This window comes from Opisthocomus hoazin, chromosome Z, assembly GCF_030867145.1.
Source record: "Opisthocomus hoazin isolate bOpiHoa1 chromosome Z, bOpiHoa1.hap1, whole genome shotgun sequence".
NCBI lineage: Eukaryota > Metazoa > Chordata > Aves > Opisthocomiformes > Opisthocomidae > Opisthocomus > Opisthocomus hoazin.
This window is the reverse complement of record NC_134454.1, coordinates 57,159,226-57,170,300: the sequence shown is the minus strand read 5'-3', so window position 1 is coordinate 57,170,300 and position 11,075 is coordinate 57,159,226. Positions and strand designations below refer to the sequence as shown.

Below are 11,075 nucleotides of genomic sequence, written 5' to 3'. Positions count from 1 at the left end.
CCCGCCGCCGCGCCGGGCTCGGTGGTTCCGCCGGGCGCCGGAAGCGGCAGCGCGGCGATGGCGGCGCAGGGGTCGGCGGCGGTGGCGGAGCTGCAGCGGGAGGGGGAGGGCGGCGGCGAGCCGGAGGGCGGCTTCGGGCAGCTACTGGAAGGGGAGGAGGAGGGGGAGGACGCCGGCTACGTGCTCTACAGGTGCGGCCGCGGAGGCCCCGCGGCTGTCAGGGGCGGGGGGCGCGAAGTGGCGGAGGCCGGGCCGGAGGAGGGGACGGCGGCTGGGGGAGGGGGGCAGCCGCCGTGGCGTGACGGCAACAGCGACCGTGGGGAGCCGCGTGAGGGCGCGTGGCCGGCGCGGGTTCGCGCGCGTCGTGATCTCGGTAGCGCTTGGCGCCTTCTGGAGGCGCTGGAGAGACAGAACCCATGTACTTACAGGGACAGGAAGGAATGGGCGGATATCGAACCCGTCCCTCAGAACGACGGGCCGAATCCTGTTGTTCAGATCATCTACAGCGAGAAGTGTAAGTCCTAAAGCTTGTGCTCTGCGCTGACAACTTAAGGCGGTTCAGTTTGCATCTGCCCTTAGCGTTGTCGAAGCAAAAGTTAACGTTTTGGATAACGTATTTTCTAAAGTAGTGCTGTGGAGAAATCGATTTAACGTTCGTTGCGTTACAGTGGCTGCGTGTGACATTTTCACCAGGTCTCTGAAGTCGAACGTCTGCTTGTGATGTTAATAGCCAGGGTTATATTTTGGAACGTTATGGCTGTAAGAAGTAATACAACAGACAGTCTGGCTCACAGAATAGAGCATTTCTAGCCCCCAGGTGAAAGAGAGACAGACGAAGCTGCTGCATGTGGGGAAACAGTGTGAGTAAGCAGCAAGGATCCTTTCTGGTTGTTTTGGATGTTACTCAGGTGGTGTATTTTAAAGATATTCTTTCAGTTTTTCAGTATGCTAATGTCACAGAGAGGTCTCAATCAGCAGTGCTGTCAGAGCAATATGTAGGTATCGTTTCAAAGAGGTGTATTTAAAGCACACAAAACAGGAGGTAACTTCAAAGGATTACTAACCTTACCCCTGAATCAGGCCGTTGTCTCATAGCCTTGGATAAGATGCTGTTGTCTGTTTAGTTCGAGATGTCTACGATTACTTCCGGGCTGTTCTGCAGCGGGATGAGAGGAGTGAAAGAGCTTTCAGGCTAACAGCAGATGCCATTGAGTTAAATGCTGCCAACTACACAGTATGGTAAGTGATAATCTTGGGGTTATTTTTATCTTCCTTTAACTGCCAACCTCTTATGTCTTTAATAATTTTGTTAGTCTAATGGGGGCATGTCTGATTGAGTTTACACCGAGGAGTAGCATAGACTTCCAGTGAGAAAGCCTTTGTTCAGTATTTTCCACGTATCGTTTTGATTTGGTGGTTTTCATTCACTTGGCTTTGAGAGTAATAGCAATCAAGGTCATGATTAGCCACAAAAAGAACTTTGCTGTGTAAAATTAGATCGTTCACCTGATAACCTGGCCTTGGCAAAATGCTAAACGTGTCCTCAGCTGACTTCAAGAAGAGGCATGAAATCATGAGAGCGGCTATTTCCTGCTAAATAATTGTATTCTTACTAAATGATGCATTTTAGAAGACCTGTCAGCTTAATGTTTAGTTACGTGGTGAATAAACAGTGAATTTCTGGTATTCAGAGTAGGGCCTTTTAACTCGTGAATGCTAACAAGTACCTCTTGTATGTCTTTATTCAACTAACTTGCAGAAAATCAGAAAGTTTGCACTATTTTAAGCATGTAAGTCATAGCTGTTGTGATAGTAGGACTAGTGTGGGTAAACAGAGGTTGATCTGAAACAGGATTGCTGGGATCTTGGGTAACATACTGTTCTAACCAGCTGTATTCTAGTTCTGTACTGTTTCATTATTGAATGGCCTTTAACACAACTGGATATGTGGTTTAGCTTCTTGCACGCTTTTTAACTCAATGTCTGTTAGAAGAACTGTGAACAAAGGTTCTTCCGTGTTCTCTCTGAATTTTAGGAAAGCCCTGTTAAAGTGTTTGAATGCTCGACTTTTCTACAGGCATTTCCGGAGAGTCCTCCTGCAGTCTTTGGGAAAGGATCTCCATGAGGAACTGAAGTATATTACAGCTATCATTGAAGATCAGCCAAAGAACTACCAAGTCTGGTAAAATCATGTTTTCTTTTCAATTCTTAACGGTTTTGCAGATAATTTTTGTTGTGCAAATTGTTTAGAATACTGATCCTTAGAGTTGTTAAGAGTTGCTTTCTACATCTACTGCAGTGGCAGTAGTGAAGGTGTTAAATGGAGTTGCACCTGTATCTCTGTCAAAGTCCTCTATAGCACTTTGTTTTAAACATATGACTATGACAGGCTAAAAAGGTCTCATTTTCTTTTAACTTAAATTTTTAAACTGTGAAAGTAAGTCTAACAGATAAAAAAAAAATTACTTATGAAAAGGCAAACAATAAGACAAATAGAAATCAGTATTTTTTTGGCCCTTGGAGTCTTCTTACCTGTTGTTGGTTTTTTCCCGAGCAAATGGGAGTAGGCAAAACAGCAGCATTACTATTGCTAGAGAAATTACGTAGTACTAGAAAATTTTATTCTTTTAAAGACTTTGGCCGTGAGTGTTAAAAATGGAAACATGTTACTTTCAAGTAAACATAACTTGTCTAAAAGGATGTGATTGGCCAATATGTATGTGTAGTTAGAATTTGTTATAGTATAAGTGTGCATCGCTGTTTCTCAAAGCCAAGTGGAGTGTTCTGGTATATTTAATTTGAAGTCTTTAACTAGTGGGTTTTTTTTCCTAAGTAGTACGTTGCTGTATGCTGGTTTAATACAGATGACATCTTCACAAAAAATGAAGACTATTTTAAAAATAGTTTCCTCTTCTGGTCATTAGGCATCACAGACGGGTGTTGGTGGAGTGGCTGCAGGATCCATCCCAAGAGCTTGAGTTCATAGCTGACATTCTTAATCAAGATGCCAAAAATTACCATGCTTGGCAACACAGACAATGGGTTATTCAGGTATTGTATCCATAGAACTCTTGATTCACTAAATAACCTGCTCAGGTGGTAGAGTTTTGCTTCTTAAATACAATCTGAATTGCATTTGGCATTTTGTTTCTTAAGGCTGAAGGGGGAAAAATAATTGCATTTTGATATGTGATGGAGGCTGGCTATCACCTTGCCTTTTAGGAAGCGAGTTCAAAAAGGTCTGTTGTTGCCTGCTTACGGTTATGTGTGTGATTTTAATGATGAGCTAATACCATTGTGTGCAATCTTATAGTGTAGCCTGTTCCTAGTACCCCCTTCCTTACTTTTCTTCGAATTGATGTAGATTTAATTTACAAAGCCTCTGTATCTAATGTTCAGAGACCTTAGGAGCAAGTTGAATATATTTTAAAAAATCAAAACTTTTGATTGTGATATTCTCTCTTCCTTCGCTTTCCACAGGAGTTCAAATTATGGGACAATGAACTGGAATACGTAGACCAGCTTTTGAGGGAAGATGTGAGGAACAACTCTGTTTGGAACCAAAGACACTTTGTTATTTTCAACACCACCGGCTATGATGATCCAGCAGTCCTAGACAGAGAAGTCCAGTTAGTAATGCTCTTCACACTCACATTAAGCATTTTCCATTACATGAAAGCAAAGGAATACTTCAACAGTCCCTGTGGGATTGTCTTTTCTGTTTTTAGTGCAGTTTTGGGGCTCAGTCTCATGGATAGCAGATCAAGTGTTAGTGCATATGTAGATGTATTCAATACCACTGACATGTTGAGTAGTACTGAAGCAAGCTATGCTTACCCTGGGCAAGCTATTCTCATGAATCTGTCTTTCTGCCCTGCTGTGTATTGTGCAAACAAAACTTTTGAGTTTTTATAGTTAACTAGGTATAGTGGAACAACTTGCAGAAAAATCTGTGACACTGGAACCAAAAGAGTTGTGCTGTTCATTAGTATCTTGCATCCTCCCCCTAGAAAGCTTGGAAGGAGAGACGCTGTCAGTGTTGTACTAAATTGCTGTTTCAGTAGTGCAGTAGCCACAGTGGTTTAAAGATAATGTGGACGTGGGTTGTAGGAAGAGGAACTGCCTTTTGTGAGGAATTTGATGCATCTGGAAGTAGAAAGGGGCTTTCAGGGGTATGTGGTCAGCACAAGGCCACCGACCTGTATGAGTTGGCTAGTTTTGAGGAAAATGAGCTCTGGAAACCTTTTGGAAGCGCTGTGTTTGTAACTGAAGACAAATTAGGCCTCTAGTCATTTATTTTACTGCCGATGGTGGTAAGGGAAGCCTTGTGTGGTTTTCCCATCTCAGGCTGCTGATGACGGTTGATGGCTATGAGAAGATGTGTGTCTAAAGTGAAGAAGTAACAAAAAGAAGGTACTGCCATTTTTTGGAGTTACTCTTCAGAAGAAAGACTGAGTCTCTAAATAGATCCATTGGTACATTGTTCATAGAGGATCCCAACCCCCACCACCTTTATGGTTGTCTTTGCAAAATAGTGTAGTAAGTTGTACTTCTCTTCCAGTTTGTAACTTTCGTGCAGATTAATAAATCTGAACTATTTCCATGACTTAGGCTTGGATATTTCCAGCTTTTTCTCTCCAGGGGTTAGATCTGACATTCTCCCTTGCTCTGTTTATACATGGTGCTATGTTCAAGATAACTGGATACCATCTTAAGAAGTAGTCTGTCTAAGGTTAAGACTTCCCAGAGGTCATTACAGCACTGTAGCTGGGCTGCTGGTTGCTTGATAAACTCGGTCTTTGTCATAGTGACTGCAGAAGGTTAAAAAAGGATTACGGTTTGGGGTTTTTTCTTCAGTACTGCTTATAAAACTTTTTATCAGTATCTGCTGTTTTTGAAAATCAGCTGAGTGCGTGGTTATGCTGAGGAAGGGCAGAAGGTAAAGTCTGTTTTGTGAAGACGAAATGTGGCTTTGTGACTGTATGGCAGGTGACTCTTGTTGCTTTGGTTTTAGAGGAGTTGCCTAACTGCTACTTTAAAACAACTGCTGCCGAAGGCTATGTGAGCGGAAAAGGCTAGGTTTGCTCAAATGCAGCCTCATGAAAAAAGTTCAGCAAATAAGGTAGCGAACATACCACGTGCAGTCATATTAACATAGCTCACTTTGGGCTTTGATTACTCCAGCCAGTTTCAGCCCCTTGCTGTTTCTAAGCATCAAGACACAAGTTGCCCCTTTAGCATACCAGGACAGTATATCATGTTGTTTCTTAGTGTTATTGCTCATAATTTTGAGAACTCTTTCATTATTGTGAATAATGCAGCAAATGGAACTCCTCAGAATTTAAAATGGTTCTCACATCTGCCTCTGAGACTTACAGTGATGATGTTGCAAGACATTTTTGATCTGTGACCCAACTGAGATGATCTTCAAAAAGACTCTGAAATATAGACTAGAGGGATGTATTTGGGAGCGTCTGAGCACATTCTGGTAATTTCTGATTGCATAATTAATGGTTGCATTCATGACCTATTACCTTTTTCTCACAGATACACTCTTGAGATGATCACAGCAGTGCCACATAATGAGAGCGCTTGGAACTATTTAAAAGGGTGAGGCATCGTGCTCTGTGAGTCAAAGAGGATATGTGTAGAAGGTGTCCTATGCCTGGCTCTTAACTGGAAAGAGCTTGTCGCTGTCCATTCTAGTGTTGTGCGCTTAAGCGGACAGGCAAAAACCTTCTAATTTCTTTGTAACTTTCCACTAAGTGTCTGGCCCTGTAGTTCTTGTGAGAGGATTGCAAGTGCTTCTCCTGCTTTTAAAAACTTGACCTGTAATGTTACTGGGTTCAAGAGCATAGAGTAGGAAGTAATTAGCATGCTTTCAGTCTAATTTCTGTTCAGTTGAGCATAAGTGTGCTAGCTTACTGCAACTTAAAGCTGTGTTTTTGCTGCATGCTGCTTGCTGTCTGCCTCACTTGTATTTGCATCCTTATTTCAAAACTGATCTCCAAATAAAGGGAGTCGTAACAAAAACATAATTGTTCCCACCAGATTTCCCAGCATTGTGTTTCAAGTCAGTTACCCTCTGTTCTAGGATTCTGCAGGATCGTGGTCTTTCTAAGTATCCAAATCTGTTAGAACAACTGTTGAATTTACAGCCCAGCCACAGTTCACCCTATCTGATTGCCTTTCTTGTGGACATATATGAAGACATGCTTGAAAACCAGTGTGATAACAAGGAGGAAACACTAAACAAGGCGTTGGAGGTATGTTTTGAGAGCTTGGTTTTGCTTCTTAGGGATGCCATCTATTGCTCTCTTATATCCCAACAAAATGGGACTGATTTTCGTAAATAGAACAGGTTACTTGTTAATCACAGGAGCTCTATGAAGAGTTGAACATGAGAGCCAGATAATCACAAGGGTCTCATGAATTTACCTATAAATAATAACTTGCCAGTTACAAAATCACTGCAAGTTTTCTCCACCTGGTAGTAAATGGAGGTTTATAATATTGCCTGCAGACAAAAGGGTGTGTTTGAACAAGCAAGGAGTTTCCAGTGCTAACTTTGTAGCATATAATCACTTCTTTCTGTGTAGGTTAGTGAATCTCATTCTCAGATTATCTGTATTTTAACAGAATCTCAAGCTCCCTTCGCACTTCTTAGCTCTTTCTACGAAAGCTGGCCAAATTAGCCTAAAGGCCATCAGGCACTGGGGACACTAATGAGGAAAGTCAGGCACTGTTTCCTACAGAGAATAAATGACTTCTAGCAATGTTATGTGGTTTGCAGTGCAGTTTTTACAAGAACACTTTTGACTCACTGTGGGACAGACTAGAACTCAGTGTAATTAGAGCTGCAGTTCTTGCCTGGAGTCTCTAGGTTCCAACACCATTCTTTCTCAACATTTACATCGTTCTTTCTCAATGTTTTTCCTCTGTTGGGTTGCAAGACCAGAGTCTAAATAAGTGCAGTTGTTCCTCCCAGATTCATGTCCCTTTAGATTATATAATTGAGTTTGACTTCTTCATCTGTTTAGGCATCGAAGCTCCGATCTCTCAACTCTGGTCCACTGAGTGAGGCAATGTCATCTGCGTAATAAAAGGGAATTGACTAGAACATTTGTAGATGGTGTTCATACCATACACATTTTACAGAGTGTGTCCTGTGAGTAGGGTTGAGTTCTGCTATGCCTCACTGCTCACCTAGATCAAAATAAAGCAAAAATCAGAACATGTAGAAGTGTCTGTATAGCACTAGGTCTAATATGTAGTGAGAGAAGTTTACTGACTTGCATGGAGAATCTATTTGGGACAGTCTGCTAAGAGAAAAACCATGAACAAAATATCTCCTGTCAGTCCATCGGGAGTACTGCAGATTCAAGGGCAGGATGTTCCCCCACTGTTTTGATGAAGTGGATCACTAAAAGACAGTCAAGCTTGTCAGAAAGTCACAAGGATATTGTTGTATACTACAGGCTGAGTAGGCCAGGGTAGGTGATCAGTGGTAGGCATGGAAAGGAGTCACGGGGAAGCAGCTGCATCTGAAATAGGACTGAAGAGTTTTTTGTGCGGTGTCAAGATCGGTTGACTACCGTTGGAGTTGACATCAGTTTGAGGTCATTGGACAGTTGCAAATCTGGTGAGTAAAACCAAATGTTGCTAAGAAAGGTGTTTCTAGTACTGGCTGAACTATGTATTGTGTGTATTTTATAAAGATAGTTCAGGATTCCTTAAGCTTTTGGTGTAACACTCCAATCTGTCAATTTTCTTTCATAGTTGTGTGAAATCTTGGCTAAAGAAAAAGACACCATCCGAAAGGAATACTGGAGATACATTGGAAGGTCCCTTAAGAACAAGCACAGCTCAGGCACTGAACAGAGCCCACTGACAGACACACAGCAGTAACTGAACAAGGAAGGAAACAGCGTTAAGCTCTCAAGCTCTTCTAAATCAGTTCTAAGTAGGGTCATCGACTAGTTTAAAATCCAGCGTAGCAGTCCCCTGGTGAACAGGTATTGCAGTGAAAGAGGAGCACAGAGTGCTGCATGGTCTTGCGTCGCTGCTGCTACTGGTGATAGCTCTGGTTGCAGTGAAGAAATGTATTAAGGCTTAATCAGCAAAGTGTACCAAATAAAGGGTTTACTTCCTAACAATAAATACGTAAAGCTGTACCTACTGTTTATAAGGCACTAAACCAATTTGTCATGCCCTGTCTTATCTACTCATGGTTCCTAACACAGTCGCATCAGGTGCTGCAGTAATGACTGCAGGTAACTTAGCTGTAGTGGATCTAACGTAACCTACTTCTGGTTAGTGCAAGCAGGCGCTGCAGTTGTTGCCTTATGTGGGAGCAGCTGTGCAACGCTGACAGCACGTGCTGTTGTGTGCAGCTAACACCAATTGTCATTCTGTAATAAAAACAGATAACAAAACATTAGTCTGAAATTTTCTAACAGGTTTCTTTTGGTCTTTAGATGTGCATATTCTGTTCTTCTTGAATGCTAATAGAGATGAAATACCCCCTTTTAGGGATATTGGACTCTATTGCATGGAGGTGTCTTTTTGCACTGGAGTATTCTCATCTCGGAAGCTTTCAGTACACTTGATGTATTCCATGGAGCCTTGAGTTCTTATCTACACAGTCAGGAGAAATGAATGCTTTGAGCACCCTAGAAGATCTTTTGCTTGGAATTCTGTTCAAGCAGCTGAAAATCTGAATTTTTTTTTTCACCTTTTGAAGTCATAGTTCAGAAAAGATTATAACCAACTGGTTATGCTATGCGTCTTCACTGAACGGAAAGGGAAGGAGTGGTTCTGTTGGGGACCTGTTCGCATTGAATGTCTTAACCTTATTCCTCCCGTAGATTTTTCTTATCTTTTCCATGCATATATTCAGCCAAGAACTATTTTTGCTCCCCTTTTTGAAAGATGGAAGGCACCTGCAGTACAGAACTGCAAAGCATGTGTATACCTGTACCAGAAAATTGCTGCATCTGCCCTGTTCTCAGTACATGGCAGTTGTAAACTGTGTTCTTAGCATAGAGTGCCCGTGTGCTATGAAATACTTTCTTGCAGATGACCATAAAAGGAACAAATAAATACTAGTATTTATTCCATAATAGGAACAGTCTTTCTGATACTAAACATTAAAAGCTGCTTCTATTATTAAACCATAGTGGAGATTATTCTAAATGCTTGAAATACGTTAATTCAATGCATTCTTTAAAACAACTCACAGAGAGTGGAATTAATATATGAAAGCTATATGATTTTTTCATAACGTTTTTGCTGCTTTCCCAGCCGTAGAGAAAACATTTTCGTAGTGACACATGAACATTTAAATTGGACATAAAACTTCTGAAGATTTGTTACCTGTGCTTTTTTTCTGCCTTTTTTTACCACACTTGAAGCTCCAGCACAGAACAAAAAGTCTATGTTTCTACCCCTGTGAATTGTTCCTAACTGAAACTACACTAAATACGGAATACTGATCAGACAGGATATTCAAGGTCTTCAGGACAAAGTAATGCATTTGCCACTCCCTGTCAAGAAAGCTCAGAGAGATACAACAGACAAATGCAATCCTTAAAATAAACATCATCAATGAAGAGGGAACAGAATTTTGCCTCTGGATATGGTGTTACTAATTCCCATACGTTTCATAAAGAAAATTCAGAGTGGACTTGGAATAAGACAGAGTATTCTTAATAGACACTGGCATGAATTTCAGAGAAAATAACTCATCCCAAGGTAAGATGATGAACAGTGCCCACTGGGATAGGGTATTTTGAGATGTGACCTCTTAGTCATTTGTGGTCTGAGGAAAGATCTTGGATTTAGCCCTGTTGTGTTTTTGTGTCAAGAACGGTGGGATCCTGTGACAAGACTCTTAGACTATTTTCTTATGGTGTGGTTACCTTACGGTCTTCTCATGCTTGAAAATGACGTCTAGAATTCGTCAGTAAAGAGTTACCTACTGACAAGGTTAATAGGGTTTTATACTGGTTATACAAGTATAGGGTTATTTGCAAAGGTAATGCTACTTCTGAGCTAAGCTTACAGAATTACAGAATGTTCGGGGTTGGAAGGCACCTCTGTGGGTCATCTAGTCCAATCCCCCTGCTGAAGGAGGGTCACCTACAGCAGGCTACACAGGTCTGCAGGAGTAACCAGATGTGTACTCTAACAGAAAAATACTTCGTCTCATGTAAAACAAATGTGTGACCAAACAAATAATGCAAATACTAAAAAAACATGCTGGAGACTAGAAGCCTTTTTTAAAAAAAAAAAAAAAAAGTCATGTTTTAACAGAAATGTTCGGTTTCTCTTTCAAATGTTTATGTTTACTGTCATTTGGATTGCAAGGAAGCTCTAAAATTCTCTTTGAAAGGCACCTCAGTTCTGTGGTAGTCAGCTATACTCAGAAATACTGAGCTGTCCAAGCTGGGAAGGTGACAGGCTGCCCAGCCAGCTTTCAACTGCAGCTACCAAGCCTTTGATTTTAAAAATGTGTCTGAGACAGAATCTTTCTCATGGAAGTGGGAGCTCGATGAAATGTATGAGCTATAGAGAGAAGGATCTTACAGTAGGAAGTGTTAGATGACTTTAACGTGTAGGCATTGGTACTAACTACCTATGATCAAGAGGAAACACCAAACTGGTTTGTCCTAAGGGTTCATCTGTACAAGAAAACTTACTGTTGTTCCTCATTTTGTGTAGTGATGTGAATCTTGTGTACAATTTTATTACTGAAGAGCTGTGCCTAAATGGAAAACTGTATTGGTACAACTGTCCCTTGTAAATCAGTATAATTGGAACATTCAGTGGAGTATGGAGAATTATTAAAGGATGCGAAATAACTTCCTGTGCTTGCTTTCATCAGAGGCTGATGTTCTTGCCTTGGTCTAGTTGTGTCTGTCTGTCTAAGCTGTTAGTACCCTCCACCTTACTGTCTCTGCAAGTCAGCTGACAAAACACTGCACGAGTCCTTCCTAATCTGTTCCGTACAAAACCATCTCAGCCAGCACAAAATGCTCCTACCCGTTGCTGTGTGGCTGTGCTGAGGCAGATTA

At 41.4% G+C, this 11,075-nt stretch overlaps 1 protein-coding gene across 1 annotated transcript; it reads left to right on the top strand.

Moving 5' to 3' along the window:
* The first annotated feature begins 42 nt into the window (after window positions 1–42).
* Window positions 43–10,862, top strand: LOC104333561 (protein farnesyltransferase/geranylgeranyltransferase type-1 subunit alpha). Its single transcript, XM_075410998.1, has 9 exons — window positions 43–191; window positions 429–514; window positions 1,125–1,239; window positions 2,078–2,182; window positions 2,925–3,051; window positions 3,481–3,629; window positions 5,548–5,610; window positions 6,095–6,266; window positions 7,780–10,862. The coding sequence occupies exons 1-9, from the start codon at window positions 58–60 to the stop codon at window positions 7,906–7,908; spliced, it is 1,080 nt and encodes a 359-aa protein (XP_075267113.1). The 5' UTR covers window positions 43–57; the 3' UTR covers window positions 7,909–10,862.
* Window positions 10,863–11,075: the final 213 nt, after the last annotated feature.